The sequence below is a fragment of the Lytechinus variegatus genome, chromosome 8, assembly GCF_018143015.1.
Source record: "Lytechinus variegatus isolate NC3 chromosome 8, Lvar_3.0, whole genome shotgun sequence".
NCBI classification, from domain to species: domain Eukaryota; kingdom Metazoa; phylum Echinodermata; class Echinoidea; order Temnopleuroida; family Toxopneustidae; genus Lytechinus; species Lytechinus variegatus.
This window is the reverse complement of record NC_054747.1, coordinates 3,735,199-3,756,162: the sequence shown is the minus strand read 5'-3', so window position 1 is coordinate 3,756,162 and position 20,964 is coordinate 3,735,199. Positions and strand designations below refer to the sequence as shown.

Genomic DNA, 20,964 nt, shown 5'->3' with positions numbered 1-20,964 from the left:
GGATTAAAATTCATCTGTTCCAAATATAAGAATATCTCATATCTTTGGAAGATATGAAGTCCTTCTGGCCAATCAAATGAGTTGGCATAGATAACATCCAAAGGCCTCCCATTTTTATAGACAAATAACAGAATAAGAGTGTTAGATTTCAAAGGTCACATGACTTCACAGCCTAATGACTTAAAATGATTTTTTTTATTTCTCCAAAAAGATAAGATTAAGCATTAATTGATCAGTCTCATTATATTTCTTGTATAGGAGAGCAAGTCGTGGCTGGGCTAAAAAAATCCATGTTTTACACGTCAAACTTTGAAAAAATTGAGGGCAGCTTTAAAAAAAGGCTGTATTTGAAAAATAAAGCAATGGTGACCGTCTCACATTGTCTGAAAACGTGATACCTGTGATGAACTCTTTTGAGGCAAAGAAAGTTGCTACCCATGGAACAAATTCTCTAAAATCTAGCTTATTCTGAGCTGTCATCAAATTATTGATATTTAGAAATACAAGGTTTTATCAGCCATGCAGCGATGTACATCAACACAAAAATCAGCACGTCATCTTCAGTAGATATGAAGTTCTTCTGGCCAATCAAATTCAAAATCAAAGGCCACGCCCCCACCACACCCACTACAGCCTCAACATCCCAAAAGGTATACAAATCAGTGGTTCATAAGCATTCTCAATTTGCAATATATTGTGTGATCTTTTATTTTCCTGTTATTCTTCTTTAACTTTCTTCTTTTTCTTCTTCTCCTCTTCATTTCCCCTTCTCCTTTTCTCTTGTTCTTCTTCGTCTTCTTATTTTCCATCTTCTTCTCCTTCTTCTTCCATTCTCCTCATTATTTTTCTTCTCTTCTTTTTCTTTTCTTCTTCTTTTTCTTATTCTTCTTCCTTCCCTCCTCTTCTTCTTCTTTTTGTCTTCTTTGTTTTAACCGTTTGCACGCTGAATTAATTTTTGGGGGGATAATAAAGACAATTGTTTCCATTTTATTTTCTTTGAATCAAGATTTATTTTTTAATCATTGATACTGATAAGAACTTTTTGCCATTTGTCAGGTCCTCTAATATGAAGGTAGGGGAGAAAACTAATTATTACGATTGTTGAATTTAATTGTCCAAATGTGCAAAATTGCAACATCAGTGTGCAAAGGGTTAATTATGGGTGTGTTTTACATTACTCTTTTATCGTAAATATATGTATGGTTTAATACGCAGTAATATGTTATTTATTGCATTCAGTCTGTTATCTATGTGTACTTTTTAATTATGTAAATAATTCCACTGATTTGAGACTGTACATTTCTAATACTGTATCCATGTGCAATTCAGTCTTTGTTACTGCGATGCATGACTTCATAAATACCATACCATACAATAAGACAGATATAAATGCTGTGATACACTGAACAAAAATATTATGGTTGTTTTACCCATTTTTTTTTCAAATGCCATGAGGATATTGTAATTTGCTGCCGAGTCCTGTAACCTTGTAATTTATTCATCTTAGACAAAATTATCAACATTTTGTGGATTTAAATTTTTATGAGAGCCAAACTGATAGGGGAAAAAAACTTTAAAATCCAGAGATTTTTTATCAATACTGTTTCTATCAATACAATAGCATGCTCTCATAATGCATTCAAAATATGACTAAAATCAAAGAATAATAATAGATATAAAAATATCAAAAAATATTTCATAGGGCCTAAACCACTGAAAAACTGTCTCTATTCAAGAACGGGTATTATAAGGAAATATTTTGCCCAAATTAGACTGAAAAAAAAGGAATCTACATGTAAACATGAAGATCATGTCCATAACAAAAATGTCGATATCACTATCAAATTGTCAATTCAAAATATATAAAAGATGATTCCACGAGGCATGAGTCTAATCCATGCAGCCTATATTAATTCCAAACCATGCTAAAAATTGAAAGGTATCCTGTTGATATGAATTTATTCAATTCAATCTCCATACATCCATGAACTTGCTATGCAATACGATCTGTAAGATTAAATGCTCATACCAAATCTTGTCTGCCATCTGTCATGGTTTATTCATAATCTGAACCACAAATCTTCCTCAAGATTTACTACTTGGGGATCATCTTTAGGTACATTAAGTACGTAGAGGTGTCGTGGCTCAGTGGATATCTCCGGACATTGAACCACAAGGTCCAGGATTCAAATCCCACCGCAGCACTCGCATCATTTGGCAAGGCATTTATCTACATTTGCCACTCTCCACCCAGGTGTAGTAAATGGGTACCCCATAGGAAGGAATTCCTTGAATGCTCGGATGTCTAATCAGGATAGCCGTGCTAAAACTGGGGTAATAATAGTATGCAGCGCTTAGAAACATAAATTTGTATTAAGCGCTACATGTACATAATTTTTTTATATTTTCATTACATTATCACACTTCCACAGGGGCAATGTAGGCCTACAAAATTGTTCCTCAATTCAATGTACAAAACTACTATATTGTTTTTCCAATAGAAAAATAGCAAAAGCACTATAAAATTGAACAAAATATTATTACCACTAATTTCATCATCATCCTAGCGCCATCTTCCCATCTCAGGGGCAGGTTTCATAACACACAATTACATGTATGCTAACTTTACCATGGAAACAGTGCTCAGAGGCCAATCAAATTCAAGGTTGGCCAGTATGGCAAAATTTCCATAATCATCATTTGTCTATTATGAAACAAGCTCCAGAACAAACAGACAACAAAGAGAAAACAAAACAAAAGACATTAAAGCCCTTGCTTGTTCTTTGCACCATTCAATACTTAAATTTTCCCCCTCTCTCTAGTAGTTGTAGGTTGGCGTATATGGAAGTGAACATCTTTGCTTTGTTTATTTTTTAATCTGTGATTCCATTCATCTATAGTCAGAAAATTATGAGGTTAGAAATGTCATTCAGGGAATAATTGTGTGTGCTTTAAAGGGGAATGAAACCTTTGGAACAAGTAGGCTTGTGTCGAAACAGAAAAATCAAAGAATAAGAACAAAGAAAGTTTGAGAAAAATCGGACAAATAATGAGAAAGTTATGAGCATTTGAATATTGCAATCTCTAATGCTATGGAGATCCTCCCATTGGCAACGCGACAAGGATGTGTGATGTCACACATGAACAACTTTCCCTTTGATGGACTATAAAATACCCTGAAAATGTGTCTTTTTGCTTTTTTGTATGGTGATACAAACTCTTTATCCATGATGTATTCTTTAAAAATCTGTATTACATGCCCTCCTATAGAAAGAATACATGTTCTACTGATAGATGTAATAAAAGAGGCAATTTAAGTGAAATATATACTAAAGTAATGGGGAGAGTTGTTCAAGAGTGACATCACACATCTTTGTCGCATTGCCATTGATTGCGCATTTTTTTATTTTTCTGTTTTCACACAAGCTATCTTGGTCCAAAGGTTTCATTCTCCTTTAAAGGGGAAGTTCACCCTGAAGAAAACTTTGTTGTAAAAATAGCAGAAAAAATAGTAAAAATTATTGGTGAAGGTTTGAGGAAAATCCGTTAAAGAGTAAGAAAGTTATTAGAGTTTAAAATTCTGGATTTGTGACGTCATAAACGAGCAGCTGCCCCATGTGTTATGTAATATAAAATGTATGAAATTCAAATTTTGTATGGTTCCTGATGACTTAATTTTATTTTCTTTTCATGATCGGGTGTGAAAAGATTTGTCTATTGATATACAAAAGTTACAGTGAAAACTATTTTCAATTTTCTGAGAAAATGACATTTCATTGATTTTTTACCATTCGCTATGTAGGAATGCTGCTCGCATATGACGTCACAAATCAAATAATTGAAATTCTAATAACTTTGTAATTATTTGATGAAATTTTCTCAAACCTTCGGCAATATTTTTTATTATTTTTTCTGCTATTTTTACAATAAACTTTTTGTCAGGGTGAACTTCCCCTTTAAATACCAAATTCGATTTAAAGGTCCTACATTCCGTAAATTCTTTTAAAAAAAATCTGTTACACAAAGGACTTTTTGTGTCTTGGTCTAGAAAAACAAATGTGAAGCAATAACAGGAAATTTATTCCCCGTCAGTATAAAGCGCCTTACAAATGTTTCAATTATTTTTTACCAATTCCTTTTTATCATCATATGAAATTTGTAAACATGGGGGAGAAAATAAAAACTGCCCTTCCAGTCTTGCCATGAGATGATCTCATAAATGTTTGCTCATATTACATCAATCTTAGAAGCTACTTATATGCCAGCTGCACAGGTGCACGGCTTTATTTACAGCATCACTTTCACTCTCCTCAAATTCATTACTTCTAGGCTGCGTTCATACAGTGTGGTTTTCTGTCGCCAGATAACCAGAATCACCATTCAAACCGTAATAATAACAAAAATGATAACAAAAATAATAATAAAAAATAACAATGATAAAATAATAATTACATATTTTAGTTTTACCCAGGATAGCCACTCCAGTTCGGAACACTGTTCTACCAGTGGGCCCTGCTTAACATGATAATGTCCTTATTACCCTGGCTTCAGCCATGTCATTTAAGCCAGCCGCACTCCCTCCACATTACCCCTAGGCTGCATTCATACGGTGCGGTTTCTATAGCTAGAATCACACCTCGTCATTAAAGCAAGCCTGAGACTATAGTACACAATCTGAAAGGCTGTGTTCATAAAGTATGGTTTCTGTTGATTACATGTACAGCTAGAATCACAAATCAAACCTTGTCATTTAAGTCAGCCACACACTATGCAATCTGATAGACTGGGTTCATACAGTATGGCTTTTGTAGCTAGAATCACTAATCAAACCGTGTCATCTATTAGCAATGTTCACTCTAAAAACATAAAGAGGGCAAAGGAGTGACATCATTTCAATCAAGACGCTATAGTAATAATATTAACGGTATATTTACATAGGGTAGCCACTTCAGTTCCGAAAACTGTTCTCCCAGCAGGCGCTGCCATTATAACCCCCGCTAAGCTAGGCTAGCTATTCAGGTGCACACAGCTTTTTGGGGAATTACTTCCCGACGGTACCCATTTACCTCACCTGGGACGAGTGCAGCACACTGTGGATGAATTCCTTGCTGAATGAAACTACGCCATGGCTGGGGTTCAAACCCACGACCCCTGTTTCAAGGTCCGGAGACTAATCCACTGGAATTCTGTTTTTCCTCATCTCTTTACCCCCACACCCCCCCCCCTCTCTCTCTCTACTTGTCTTTCTCTGTCTTTGCCATGGTATAAACAAATTCATACATTGTATTTTGAGGGTTTTTCCCACAAATTAGGACAAATGCTGAATTTTAGGATCTATTTTTCTCTCTCTTCCTTTATGAGCAATTACGCTGTCAAAGCAAATTGTGTACTGGGTGGACAGTATGTAGAATATTGATTTTCAAAATGTTCTCGAATACTATTTCTGGCAGACTAAAGATGTTTGCCCTAAAGCATTCTGTTTTGATAATTTCAGGGCCAACTTGGGTCGTCATGAAGGCAGAATCACCAGTCATTCTCTTGCATTACTTCCTCTGCTGGACTCTATATGGGTGTACATTTGTGCAGCTAAAATAATCAAATTCATACATGTCATATTGCATCATCATAATATGAACTGTACATGAAATCCAGTATATGGGACACACTGGGTGCCTTTCAACATACGTCTTGCATACCGCAATGATTATTTACAACATAATGGGCATCCCTCGAGGAGTTGACTGTGGATAGACCTGAGGTCTACCTCGATCCACTTCACATTGCAAAGCAATACCACATCGAGCCGACTCAGCGGCAGTGATAGACTTTGAATGACAGCACATCGATGAAGCTATTTTGTCAATCGGGGTGAAATCAAATTAGGTTTTCCTTCTCTCGATTATTGGTGAAGAAGCACGAGTGCGAACCTTGATAGCGAGATAAGGATCAAAATGTCAAATTTTAGGGAGGATTTTAGCCTTTGCGGGCTAAACCTTCAATGGGTTACAGTATCAAACATGGAACTGTGGATCGATATGCAGGGAATTACTCTTGTTCTCAACTTTTGCAGTTCTTATCATTTTGGGAAAGTTACTTGTTTATGGTCCTACGTAATATCTGCAGAACAGAACACATCTTGTCTAGCAGTCATATGACAATAGATCTAAAATTGCAATGCGGCACCAGTGAAATGTCTTCATTAAAAAAACGTTATCTAGATTTGGCTTGAATTCAGTTTTTGTAATGCAGTTTTGAAAACAGAGATTCTGTAAATATCTGAATGCCTGAAATGCTTCTCATTGTTTATAATTTAAGATAAGCAATCAGACCTAAATGACAAATTGAACAAACTTTCCAGAATCCTTGTTAATACGGACGATCTTCCGCCAAAACCTGCAAAACAGAGCTCATCTTGAGCAGCAGTCATATGAAGACACATCTCAAATTGAAATGCAGCACCAATGAAAATTATTCTCCGACATGACTTCGTGGTAAAAATGAACAGAAAAAATCTACATTTGATTTTGCATTCTGTTTTTGTCAAGCAGTTTTGAACACAAATTCTCTAAAATCTGAATGTATTCATAATGCTTCTTATTGTTTATAATTTGAGATAAGCAATCAGACCCGAATGACAAACTGGTCGTTAATTTTCCATTGAAGATACTGGTAATTTGAATTGCGCATTTCAGATGATGGTGAAGCCTCGCTTTCTCCTGACCACCTCTCAAATTACAATGCAATATATGCACCTGAATCGCCGTTTTGTTCCATTTCCGAGGATTAATTAATAATGTGAACGTGACTACCTATCACATTACAATGCAAAATACATGCATGCACCTGAAACCCAGCTTTATTTTGATTCTGAGGATTAATAGATAACGTGAACGTGACCTCAAGATACCTTCTTACCCCTTCCATACATTGGGTGACCTGGTTTGAAAAGCTCTGTGCATTTCAAATAGACATGGTGCACTGCAGAGGAAAAAAACAATATTTTCTATCCAAACACTTCCCTTGCTGGGTGACTTCAAACGATGAAAACATCATCTCAAAGATTAGAACGCCGTTTCATCTTAAAGAGGAATAGTTGTCTCTTTATTTATTTACCACTTGTGGGATGGAACACCCTATCAGCACATGCTGTTTTTCGTAGGGGTCCATACACACAACAATAAAAATATACAATAAACATTCAAACATTCAAACATGATAATTACAAAAACACAAAATCATAAGACATATTAATTAAAATCATAAGAACATACAATAAAAGGCAAAAAAAAATACAATATGATAATAAAAGCAAAATATATATAAAAACAATAGGGGGACTAAAAGTAAGGAATAAATGTAATTTTATGGCATTTTAAAATTTCGCTTATTTTGAACAAAATATTTATATGAACGAGCCAGTTACATCCAAATGAGGGAACTGATGACATATTTCACTCACTATATCTTTTGTATTTTATTATATGAAATATTTTTATTTTCTCATCATTGTCATGTGAAATGAAGTTTCATTCTTCCCTGAACATGTGGAATTAAATTATTTTAACATTTTGTGCTTCAGGCAAGGAGGTCCTAATCGTCAAATTCGTAAAAATTGAAATATTGTATAATTCAAACAATAAAAAACAAAAGAAATAGTGAGTGAGTGACATCATCGACTCTCTCATTTGGATGTAACTGGCTCGTTCATATAACTATTTTGTTGAAAATAAGCAAAACTTTGAAATGTCATAACTTTCTTATTTTAGATCCGATTTTGATGAAATTTTCAGCATTGTGCTTGTCGGATTTTTCTCTATTGATTCAAATCAACATTTTTCTCATGTGGACTTTACCTTTAAAACGCAAGTCAAAATATCAAGTGCAGGTCCCAAATGCGGGTGCTTCATTGGCTGAAAATGAAGTTGCGCAAAAATTTTTGAGTTGCGTTTGATTGCAACTCTTTCTGCTGGCCCCAGGGCTAGCTTCAGTGCTATCTATAGCTGATGTGAAGTAACTGGGTTTAAAACAAGGGGGGAAATGTAACATCATTCTTAACTGGTAACCCTGGGGAATATGAATTCTACTCACCGCAATGACGTCACCTTCCGTGATGGACCAGAAGGCTTTGCAGAATCTGATGTCCGATTTGTTAGTGATGTCAAGGATCTGCTTCCCCCGGGCTTCGGGATTCGTCAGGTACCTGCCGCTAAAAACCAGAAAGAAATAAGCACCAGAAAGTGGTGCAATTTGACACAGTGAAGGGGGCTTGTGTAGTGTTGGGTGTTAGTGTTAATGATTGGTGTTAGGTACCTGCTATTATAAACCAGAAATGCACCAAAAGGTGGTGCAATTTGACACAGTGAATGGGGCTTGTGTAGTGTTAGGTGTTAGTGTTAGTGATTGGTGTTTAATCGGTACCTGCCAATATAAACCAAAAAGAAATAAGCACCAGAAAAAGGTGTAATTTGACACAGTGAAGGGGGCCTGTGTAGTGTTGGGTGTTAGTGTTAGTGATTGACGTTAGGTACCTGCCGTTATAAACCGGAAAGAAATAAGCGCCAGAAAGTGGTGCAATTTGACACAGTGAAGGGGGCTTGTGTAGTGTTTGGGTGTTAGTGAAAATAGTGATTGGTGTTAATAGGTACATGTACCTGCCGCTATATAAACCAGAAAGAAATAAGCACCAGAAAGTGGTGCAATTGGACACAGTGAAGGGAGCTTGTGTAGTTTTGGGTGTTAGTGATTGGTGTTAGAAAATACATATACATCTCAATATGTGCAACTTGCCAGCGTGTTCCGGTGTAAAGTGTTATATACTATAGATTTAAATGCTGCTGTACAAATTATGCTATTGCGAGAAGAAGTGGGATAGTGGTCAGTGAAATTGACCGTGTCTGGCATGTTTAAATCTAGGATTGATGTCAATGGGAACTGTTGTAATATCCGGGGGCCATTTCATAAAGCTGTTCGTAAGCTAAGAGCGGCTTTAAGAGCAATTGGTGATCCTTTCTTACGTGCTTACCCATCACCAATGAACATTTTGGCGTATACCATTTACTACAAGAAAGGATCACCAGTTTTTCTTAAAGTCGCTCTTATATTACAAACAGCTTTATTAAACGGCCCCCTGGGCCCGTTCTTACAAATGAATGAGTTGTGATTGATCGTACATGTATCAACCACAACTGTGGAAAGCTAGCAACGTCAACATCTATTATGCAGTTTGTTCAAAATACTTTCCAACTATGATACATACATTCATTGCTTTCTTGAAAATTCAGTGTGCTTCTCTTTGTAAACAAATTTTTTGTAGAAAATATTATGGCAATGATGAATTTCTATAGAATTGAGGATGATCGGATCAATCGTAAGACGGGACCCTGTTGCCTACAGTAAAACAACAAAAAGAACAAATGTACAAATACATGTTTCATCAAGCTTGCTCATGATAACAAATAATTATAAATACATGTATGCAATCTCTTCACATGCAGTTGTACAATAACCAACAGGCCTAAAATTCCAATACTTTGGGACATGGCAAAATGGGGGGGGGGGGGGGGGCACATAAAATATCCATGAGTAATAAGTGAAGCATTAAAGCAGCCCAAATTAAGGGCACCCAGAGGTCTGTCACACTATATCTTACGATTAGTGCTTAATTGAACTATTTGCTGTACGATTTCAAAAGAAAAATTGTGAGAATCAAGTGTATTTAATCTAGTTTTAATCGCAATAATCTTTATGCTATTGCCCCTCCCCCCCAAAAAAAAAAATACTACGCATACACATAATTCATGAGAGCCATTTTTAAGATACCAGAGTCATTTTCATAATTTACAAAAGAGGAGAAAATATCAGTGTGATATATTTTCTCTGGTCATGTCGGACAAGTGAATCTGGCTATTTCTATAAAGTTACTGGCCTGACAGCAAGTTTTACTGGTCTGGGATCGTCGTACCGGTGCCAGTGTCGCGCACTGCAACTGGAACTATAAGCCCCTGGAGACAACCCCACCAATAAGGGTCTGTTATTACACGAAAGACTCTAGCCATGGTAAACTGTCCTTTTTAAGCTGTGCAAGTTCAGTATTTAATGGAACAATAGGCATATTATACAGCATGATGTGGGTTATTGTATTAGTTGTCAGAAACTCCAACAAATATTGAACATTACAACAAATTTTATTTATTCTGTGTTAGTACACCAAATTTTAATATGGAATTCAGGCATATTACTATAGGACACGCATGTAAGAGCATGCTTTCACAATTCTTTAGTATTCATTTTGAATGTGGTTTGCAAGTTCACAATAATATATAAGAAAATTTGAAATATAGTGTAACATTAATTGCAGATACATCATGCTATATCTTACAATAGTAGAGTAGAATTAAAAAAAATACATATTTTCTATATTACAGGAATATCTTTTCACAGTGCAAAATCAGAGTGATATTGTTTAATTTGTCAAGTAATTGCAATATAGATCGCAAAGGGTAATCACATATTAATGACAAGCATGGATGGATGGATGGATGGATAACAGATTGAAGGATTGATTGATTGATTGAATGAGTGAATGAATGAAAATATAAATGAATGATTGAATGGATAAATGAATGAATGAATGAAAAAATGAATGATTGATTGAAAGGATGGATGAATGAATGAAAAAATGTATGGATGAATGAATGAATGGATAAATGAATGAATGAATGATTGAATGGATGAATGAATGAAAATATGAATGAATGAATGAATGAATGAATGAATGAATGATTGACTGAATGGATGGATGAATGAAAAAATTAAAAAATAAATGGATGTATGTATGAATGAATGAATGAATGAAAAAATGAATGAATGGATGAATGAATGGATGAACATACATATGAATATAAAGATTAATGAATAAATGTTGATCATGATTATCAAAGACTAATCCTATTACACCTAATAGCGGATGAAGGTTGAATTTCATGGAAATCAAGATTCGTGTCTTATTGATCAAATGTATGAAATCATAGTTTATCTATAAAAGGCCAACTGCTAACCATTTTTTATCACAAATTAATTATAAATTTGTTAAAATTACCTTTGACTTCATTTTAATAATGAAGAAAACTTGAAAATCAAAGAGGTAATAAACTTTTGATGTGTCAAAATGGCCCATCATCACCACATACAAATCCCATAGAGATGATTCTTAGGGATTTGGAATTTTACACTTTTGTTGTGAATTATGGATCAAAATGAAACTGGATGCGAGATCAATTTACAGTTGATATATCGTTTGTCCAATTCAATACTTTCATTTTTCCAGACATACATGTAATCCAATTCCTCTTTATCCCATAATAGTCTCGCAAGGTACAGAGGATAATGGGTAATATTGCCTTTATATGATTTTGAATTATTCGAAAGCAAGTGTTTTTATGTTGTATAATGTTTTGCATAATGTCCATCATACAGGTTTAATTGATATTAAAACTAAAAATGTACAAAAAACTGCAACTGATAAATTTGTCCATTAAATTCGATACTTTCAGTTTCTTTAAAAATTAGCGGATATTGATCTCAAGGAGTACCACCAAGTTTTACTTTGATATAAATAAATCTGATACAATGTGCATCCCACACTACACTCAGAGGTATATTACAGTTAAAGGACAAGACCACCCCAACAAAGATTTATTTGAATAAAAAGAGAAAAATTCAACAAGCATAACACTGAAAATTTCATCAAAATCAGATGTAAAATAAGAAAGTTATATTTTAAAGATTAACTTAATTTCATAAAACATATATATGCACATCCTGGACTCCGTAACACAAAGGTTTGCGATGAATAGCAAATATGAAAGAACGCTTCTGATTGGTTCTTAGTCAGTATTTTGCGACAAATGCGCGTGTAACATTGATCTTGATTAGCCAATTCATTTAGCGATTGATCGCCAATCTTTGTTTTACGGAGCCATGGTCGGTATGTAAATGAGGAGACATATGACATCATCCACTCACTATTTTTTTGTATTTTATCATATGAAATATTCTAATTTTTTCCTCATTGTCAAGTGAAACAATGATTCATTCCTCTCTAAACATGTGGAAATTAGTATTGTTTTCATGTGGTGCAGTCAAGTTGATTCTTATTGCCAAACCTGTAAGAATTAAATATTGTATAATTCAAACAATAAAAAGAAAAAGTGAGGGACATTATCAACTCATTTGCATGTCACTGAGTTGTGTATATCAATATTGCCTCTTCTGATCTCCTGGGGCGTTATTCTGAGCATTGTCTTTTCTCCATATTTTATCTTATCTCAGAGATATGACAAAATCGGTATTCTGGTGGATGTCATAACTTTTGTCACAAAAATTGTCATAAATTTTGTCTCTTCTCTTTAGCGCGCAGCAAAAATACGCGTAATCCTTTTATACAAGCAAAAGATATGACAAAAGTTATGACAGGGTGGTAGCAGTCATAAATTTTGTCATATCTTTTAGTACCAAATATCACGATACCCTGCCGACTGAATGTCAAGCAAAGGCAATTATATTATTTAGATTAGATTGTGGTATTAGTTTCACTCATCTTCCATGACAATTTTCAAAATTATTTTTTCATGCTACAATTAGTTAGGCCCTACATATTTATTCCTCCTTTTTTTCTCTGTTTTCCTTACTTTTATACTTCTCCTCTAAAATTCTTCACAGCTCCCTGTCTCTCTTTGTAATTAAGCGCATCAATATACGCGTAGTTGCGCGATGCCAGCAACTGTTTTGGGGATACGCCCTACCTGCCACGGGGCTTTCCTAGAAGGGCTCCAACTGGGAACTAACGATGATTTTGATTGGCTCGCTTCCGAAAAGATGGGTGGGAACTTTGAGAGATATGACAGGGAAAAGACAATGTTCAGAATACCGATTTGTGACAATCATAGCGGTGTCATATCTCGGAGAGAAATGACAAAATTTATGACAAAAGTTATGACAGAGTTACAGAATAGCACCACAGGGTTATTATTGTGCTGTGCAGTATGGCTTTTAGCGCTTTATCAAGTTGAAAATAAAACTGAATGTGTGACCAATTAGTGTTTATGTTTGTCCCATTAAATATTTTCCAATACATCCCATAATAGTCTCAGAGATATAGTGATAAATAATCCCAAAACCTACACTGTTAGACCGCTGTGTAAAATCGGTGCTGTGTACGAACGGTTGTGTATTTTTTTTTCACAACCCTGCGTAATCTTACCCGAGTTACGTTAAATATTGGTTGCGTAAAGAGTTTCTTCAATAAGAGGTTACGATTTCACGTCGATTCCCGCCAAGCACCCCGTTTCACAACAGTTGTGTACATGAATTTACCACGTGACTTGAGACAGCCAATCAGCCGTCATAAAAGTTTTTACGCAAACTTTTGATATCCAAAATGGAGAGTGCCAAGGAATTGCTTTGCGATTGAGGGTTCGAGTCACGTCAGCCGTCAAAATTTTGAGGGTAAGTGTGATTTTTGGAAGTATTTTTATTAAGAAAGTGTAATGTAGATTGTGATGGATCCGAGTGTGGTCGAATGTGGAATTAAGTAAGCTTGCTTTAGCTACAAATCTAACGTTAGAGAGCAGTGAGTTGGATCGACAGTGCATGACTGAGTGCGAGTGGAGCGTGTGTGCGATTGATTGGCTACCGCGTATACTGGCGCCGTACCGGTACCTGGCCTTCTCAGTCCGCAGCTGGTCGGCGATGCGAATTCAGCGGTGCGGTATTCTACCGACCGCATGGTTGAACGAACCACTTATCCGGTGTACTACAAGGTTATGAATAACTTTGTCCTGAGTTATACCATGGTCACATTTGTTTTACGGCGGCCGTACGGCGAGTCGAAAACAGTCGTTTTAACATTTTTGTACCAGCTAAATATACCGGTAGGTGGTTTGAATAAAAATGAATAAAACGGCTGTTTTTGACTCGCCGTACGGCCGCCGTAGAGCAAATTTGACAGAGCCTATTAATTAGTAACCCCTGTGTGGTGAAATAATGTGGGTAGGCCTAAGCGGCTTGGCATATTTTCTCTTGTTTTGGGGGGATAGACTCTAGATCTATGCTTGAAGTTGAAGCCTTAATTGTTTCTAATTCTATCACTGTCACTCAGTTCCAATCTAACTTAGATTGAAACCGTGATACTATTACTAGTCAAGTGTAGAAACAATCAAGGCTTCAATTTCAAGCATTAAAGATTCGCCAAAATTCGACATGTGCCGCCTAAGTTGGATGTTTTTTCTAGATCAAGTTAGGCTTTTATGCAATATTTTTTGTTCTAAAATTTCTTTTCAGAAAATGATGTTTGCAGCAATATTTGTTAAATATATTTGTCTATTTTTAATTGCAATGGTCATTTTATAATTCTATCTCAATAGGTAATAAAATCTTGAAATGAATCGCCATGTTTTACGCCCATCATTCGACATCCCCCGCCTTTCATTCGACATTCAAATTAAGGTCAATGCGTGCTGCTGAATTGCACCGCATGCGATGTGCAACCCAGAAGTTGCAGCGGCCGTTCGCTCCCACATTGCAACATCTCTTGATAAATTTGTTTTACTCTAACGTTAGAGTTACAGTTAAAGATGAATAAAGTAGAAAACTTAAATATGTGGCAATATATTTTGTTACTTGTCATAATTTGGTGAAAATGGCATGGATCTCACTTTAGCTGTAAAATGTCTTTTAAAGTGATTTTTGTACTTTGTAATTTCAGAGGCCTATGGAGCTGAGTGAGGATGAGGATCCAGTTTTGCAAGATAAAACGACACCAAAACCAAGAAAGAGGGTCAGATGCCCCTATGAATTTGTAAGTATTTGTAAGACTATAAATATGAATGTGGGGTGTTAGATCTACATGTATACCGTTTGTAGCTAAATCATTCCATGTACATGATTCAATTGATTGATTGCTTTGACTATTTTTAAATTGTTTTAATGGTTAAGCCTACGGTAAAACATGATGGTGGGCCCCAAGTCTGCGTACCTAACAATTTGAGTTAAGATTTAACATAAATTTTCTCTTATTTCACAAAATATTTTGGTTAGTAATGTTCCTTATATTATAAAGAGTAAGTGTACCCAATTTCTCATTGAAAAATGAAAGAAAATATAGAATTTCCTTGAAAAAACCTCGGGCAGTCATTTTCTGATTGAAAAAAAATGGTATAACCCCATGACTGCCCACTCTTTCACTTTGCACACGATTCAGGAATTTTTTATGAATACCTGTCTATGTATTGCATGTGTAAAGTTCATGCTTGTGTATCTTCTTTTACTAGAATCGTGCAGATAGGTGGGTGCGCAGACTTGGGAGACCGCGCAGATATGGGGGAACTGACCATACTTGTTTATAGATCTTGCCCCATTGATGTTATATGGGTCATAGAGGGCTGTTTGGCTGAGCTATATCAATCAAAATGATGATAATCATAATAGATTTATGAAATTGATTTCTATTCAGGATGTTGAAAGGTAGAAACGGAAGGGGCTTGCTGGAGGCATTAACTCGAGGATGGGTTCTAAACAACAGCGAGAGATTCAACTCAAAATTCTAAACAACAGCGAGAGATTCAACTCAAAATTCAACTCAACTGAGTGTTGGTTAGCCATCTAATTGAAGAGCATTGATGGAAGTAAGTGAAATTTGGGGGTTGAATTTGCGCCTATTTCCTCTGCATATCTCTTCGATCAGTCATTACGTCCCCTATAGATTGCTGCACGCTCAAAATTCTGTTTTTTCTCACCTGTTTGAAGCTCAGATTAAAAAGAAGGGAACCTTCACTCATGCCTTGCCATCAACATGAAATAACCTCACTCAAGTGATTAGAAATAGCAGTTCATCTGGCACCCCAGACTTTTGCTTGATTATCCTGAAATGCGCCAAGTGAAATTAAAGGGCTAGTCCATCCCAGAAAAAATCCCCAGATTCAAAATCAATAGAAAAAAATCAAACAAGAATAAAACTGAAAATTTCATCAAAATCTGTTGTAAAATAAGGAAGTAATGACATTTTAGTTTTGCTTATTTTTCACAAAACAGCACAACTCAGTGATATGCAAATGAGAGAGTTGATGATGTCACTATTTCTTTTTTGTTTTATTGTATGAATAATGTAATATTTCAATTTTCACAGAATTTACAATAAGGCCCCTTTTGGTTGAGCCACAAAACGTTAAAACACTGGCAGTTCCACTTGTTCAGGAAGGAATAAAACTTTGTTTATCATGACAATGAGGAGAAAATTAAAATATTCCATATTGCATGTAACAAAATGCAAAAGAAATAGTGAGTGGCCTACATCATCAGTTGCCTAATTTGTATATCTACCAGGATGTGCATATAATGTAGGTAATTGTTTTGTGAAATTAAGTGAAACTTTGAAATTTTCTTATTTTACATCTGATTTTGATTAAACTTTCAGTATTATGCTTGTATAATTTTTCTCTATTTATTCCAATCAACTTTTTATTTGGGTGGACTTGTTTATATGGAGATTTTTGTGTAGAAATTTGCATGGTTGAATTTGTTTAATAATTATTTCTTACAAACTTCAATTCACACTTGTAGTTCACGTATGAAATGCAAGTGCCGGATATCAGCATGATTGTGATTTTGGCAGACGAGATTGGAAGCTAGGCCCACCCACTTACATGTAGTCTCAAAAAGTCCAAACCAGCCCAATTTTTCAAGTTTAAACATATTGTTTAAATGGGGATACAGTTCATTATCTCTACCTCTTAATATGACTTTACCTCTTTATTCTATTGTACTTCTGATCATATTTTCAGTACATGTTATTAATATTTTTGGCAAATTTCATCTTTTGCATTTTTAATCAAATCAAATCTTGTTTTGTATATTCAATCTATTTTACACCTATTTTTTTGAAAGCCCACCATCACAAGTGAAGGAAAGCCTTGCGCACAGCCTTGTGGATCAATTCAAAATTTTGAAGGACATCAACGGAATCACAGGGTATGTAAGTATCTTGTATTCTTGTTTTGGGGTGCTGTGGATGCAAGGATAGCAAACATAAGAAAAGCAGCCCGAAACAATAGCCCTTTGATGTAAAACAATGCACTAGTTGAACTTTTAATTTGGTCTCAAAAGATGCTCGAGACTTGAAAGTATAATCTCTGTGAGCGGCACGGTCAAAAAATTTCGGGTAGTGGAATTACCACGGAAAAGGCAGTGGAGCCCCCCCCCCCCGCACCGTGGCCTTTTAGGGTGAAGAGGAGATTAATGGCAGAATTGTTGACTACTGTGGACCGGAGAGCAACCCTTCCAGAATCCTTGAATTATTTATAATCTCTAAAAATCAAATGGTGTGCAAGGCACATTTTGTTTATCTTGACATCCTATCACATTATAACTTAGCATTGCAGTAAAAAATTGAAGGGTGGCCGTCCGAAAAACAATGTTGTGCCAATTTCTATGTTATTTTGGACAAGGAATTCGTTTTTAACAACAATAAATGGATAAATGCTGTCTTTTAACTTAAAATTTAACCCTTAATTTTGGGGGGGGGGTCAATTTCCTGTCCGGTGATGTGTTAAAAACTTACCTAATCAGCCAAATTCCTGTTGACAAAAAAAAGAAAACCCTTTACCCGATCCCGGGGTGGGGGGGGGGCAGTCAAACATATTGCTGTACACACGCGTGACCAAAAAACGCGTTTAAAGGGGTGTGTTTTTTTTTTTCAGTTTTGGATGCGGTCCACGCGTGGACATGTTAAAGGTATCAAAAACACAGATTTTCAAGAAAAAGGGTGGTTTTGAAAGACTGGTTAATGGTCAATCGCAGGGTCAAACATATTCAGGGTATGTTTTTCCCCAAGGCTTTTTTTTTTAAGACTAGCCAAACGTGTTTAGGGTATTTTTCCCCCCAAGCTTTTTCCCCCGAGATCATATTTTGGCTACAACTTGTTTAGGGGCCAAGATATTTATTTTTAAAATTTATGTATTTATTCATTTATATATTTACTACTTTATTTTATTTTTTTTTGTGGTGGGGGGGCAATGTGACTTATATTATTGAAACATTGCAGGCTAATAGCTTGCCAACACAGTTGCAATATGATACTAAACATGTCATGGTAGTTTCAATAGTTCTGTTAACAAGGAAAAAATAGTTTACTTCGAATTCAAGCACAAAATGTAACTAAACCACCTATTGGGGGTGCAATCCAATATGACATATTTTCTTTTCTGTGTTTGTAAAATGTTAGTTTAATCTCATACATATGTGTTATTTATTGAGAAGCTGAATATATATTATTTTATAAAAACAAGAACATTTTGATCATGACAGACAGAGTAAATTGCCTGCACTTAGTCAACTTTCCCTTGAATCTCATCTGTTCAATACAGGAAGGAACATCCATTGAATATTATTTGGCCGATCTTGATGCAAAGGATCGACCACAGCCTTTCTTGTTGATCCTTGGAGGCACCCAGTGGAAACCGAGCCAGGTTTTGTCATTGTCGAGCGTAACACCGTCCAGTGTATTTCCATCACGCAAGCTCTAGATGTCTGCTTTAAAGTTAACGTATGTGCTGGATGTTGACTACCACACCCAGTGTTTTCCTGCATTTCCAGAAATTGGTGTATGAATTGCCTCCCGGTGCTTTGAGTGGTGTTGTCCTGCTCAGCTTTTGAACTTTGCTGGGAAACATCAAGAAGGAATTTTAGTCTGAATAGGCAGCATTCAGTACTAAGGAAGCAAGTAACAGTAGTTTTGTATTAAATAGGCGATTTCTCTTGGTTCTCCTTGTTAATGATTAAAGACTTAGACCGTAACCAAAACTGAAATGGACAAATCATATACCATTTGAAAGCTTATAAGCTACTTAACACAGAAAAGCAAGTTTTGTTTCACAAAATGAGCATTTGGGGGTGCGGAACACAAATGCTCATAATTCAAAAGCCAGGTGTCATTACTCTGTTTTGCTTCACAAAATGAGCACTCCCAAATTATGGGGGGGGGGGGAATCAGGTTCTGCAGATACATTGAATTATCTGTTCCCATACATCTGTTTGTCACTTGCTTCCTTTTGACTAAACAGTATTTCATAATTCAAAAGTCAAGAAATATTACTTTTGTTGCTCACATGTCAGGTACGTCTCGTAAAGTAAAAAAAAAATATTAAAAAAAGTTTTGAGAAAGCTGTCACTTCCTTTTTTCAAACCATGACAGAGTATCAATGTGAAAATGACAAAAACTCATCTGGATGGATATCTGGACTAAATTGCAACATATGTGTTGACACACATACAAACAACCTGGTATTGTTTATTTATATTTTTGCAAATGTTTACATTGTTTATGGATGAAAGTTAAATGGAATATGATAGCTAAATGTGAGAGTTATTGGTTATGTCACATCTGGATCAATCAAGGACTTTGAGATGGGGACTGCCTTTTTACTTTCCAGCTCTTGTTATATTTTTGGCTTATATGAAATTTTCTCATGCAAATTGCCTGTGATCCTCTTCAAGTTGTAACAGTCATGAAGCTTTTGATTTATCACTTCTCCCATTAAAATTGGCTGTTTTCAATGAAAAGAGAATACAGCAAAATTTAAGGGTTATGAACAAGGAAAAATGTATCAACGGGGCCTTAATTCATAATTGATAGGTTAAACATATATGTATTTAACATAGTTTGAGATCAGTCGAAACTGGTTTATATTACTGCAGATGTTTCACTGAAATATTGTTGCCAAGTTGTCTATGTAGTCAAATATCTATTAAAAATTCAACAATGCAGAGAAGTCAAACATTGTATAGATATTACTATAAAACGGATTAAGTAGCTGAAAAATTGTTTCACTTTTGTGTCCAACTTCAAATGTCATCAAAATGTATCGATATGTTTAAACATATCTACATATCTATGGAATATGTAAACAGATTACAACCTCACAGTCCATCACCAATAATGCCTTCTTTTCTGAGAGCAACAAGTCCTTCTCAAATATTTGAGTGCATGTCGGATATAGTTCAACCCTAAGAAGACTGGGGGGGGCTGATTCAGCCCCCCTCAACATTTTTCGCGATAAATCCGCGCGAAATTTTTTGACCGCCTCACTCGATGACTTTTTACGTTCAAGTCTCTTGCAACTTTTGAGACCAGAATTTTGACCCCCCCCCCGGTACGCGGTTCCGAAAATACACAACATTTTGTAAGTGCATGCAGACCCCAAATTACTCAAAATCATAAATTTGTGTACAAATCCAATGCAAATGGTGTTTTTAGCCAAAATTCATAAATGTATCATTATTTTTCCTTTTACTGCTTAAAATCAATTAATTTTATCTTTTTTATAGTCAAAATAAAGTCCCTGACGATTTCCATTGAAAAAACAATGAAAAGCAAAAAGTCGAAAAAGAAATATATAAGAAATTTAGAAAACAATAGAATAAGAAAATAAATGTGATGTTGAAATGAAATTGATCAGATGCCTATCTAGAGTATGTGAAACAAAAATTAGCATTTTAGGGGCATTATTTTATTAATTAGAGCAAACTTAAGATTTTATGCATAAATTAATGAGCATTGAGATTTTTTGCAGAATTTGATATAGTTTTTTAGATAATGCCATGGGTAATGCGTGTGCCAATTTTCGTCGCGATTGACGGCCGAATTCATAGGGGGGGCTGAATCAGCCCCCCCCCCAGTCCTCTTAGGCATTGAAATAGCCCAGTCTATTTAGGGTTAACCCTAAATAGACTGGGCTATTTCGACACCTAAGAAGACTGGGGGGGGGCTGTTTCAGCCCCCCCCCCTTATGATCTCGGCCGTCGATTACCCATGGCATTTCATACAAAACTATAACATCAAATTCTGCAAAAAATCTCATGTCTCATTAATTATGCTAATTTATGCGTAAAATCATAAGTATGCTCTAATTA

The 20,964-nt window shown here is 35.5% G+C and overlaps 1 protein-coding gene and 1 long non-coding RNA gene across 5 annotated transcripts in view; one reads left to right on the top strand and one right to left on the bottom strand.

The window, feature by feature from the left end:
* LOC121419841 (hormone-sensitive lipase-like) overlaps positions 1-20,964 on the bottom strand; it is a 96,420-nt gene that overhangs the window by 43,251 nt on the left and 32,205 nt on the right. For 2 of the 3 annotated variants that reach the window (XM_041614302.1, XM_041614303.1), the window contains one exon: positions 8,089-8,206. In XM_041614302.1, coding sequence (XP_041470236.1) covers positions 8,089-8,206 — 118 coding nt within the window. The remainder of the gene's footprint in view (positions 1-8,088; positions 8,207-20,964) is intronic. The other variant, XM_041614304.1, reaches the window with a different exon arrangement.
* LOC121419842 lies at positions 13,419-19,977 on the top strand. 2 transcript variants are annotated; one of them, XR_005970636.1, is made up of 5 exons: positions 13,419-13,506; positions 14,765-14,857; positions 15,512-15,683; positions 16,942-17,025; positions 18,420-19,977. It is a non-coding gene; the product is annotated as an uncharacterized LOC121419842 (long non-coding RNA). The 2 variants fall into 2 exon arrangements; XR_005970637.1 differs by having other exon boundaries at positions 16,942-17,029.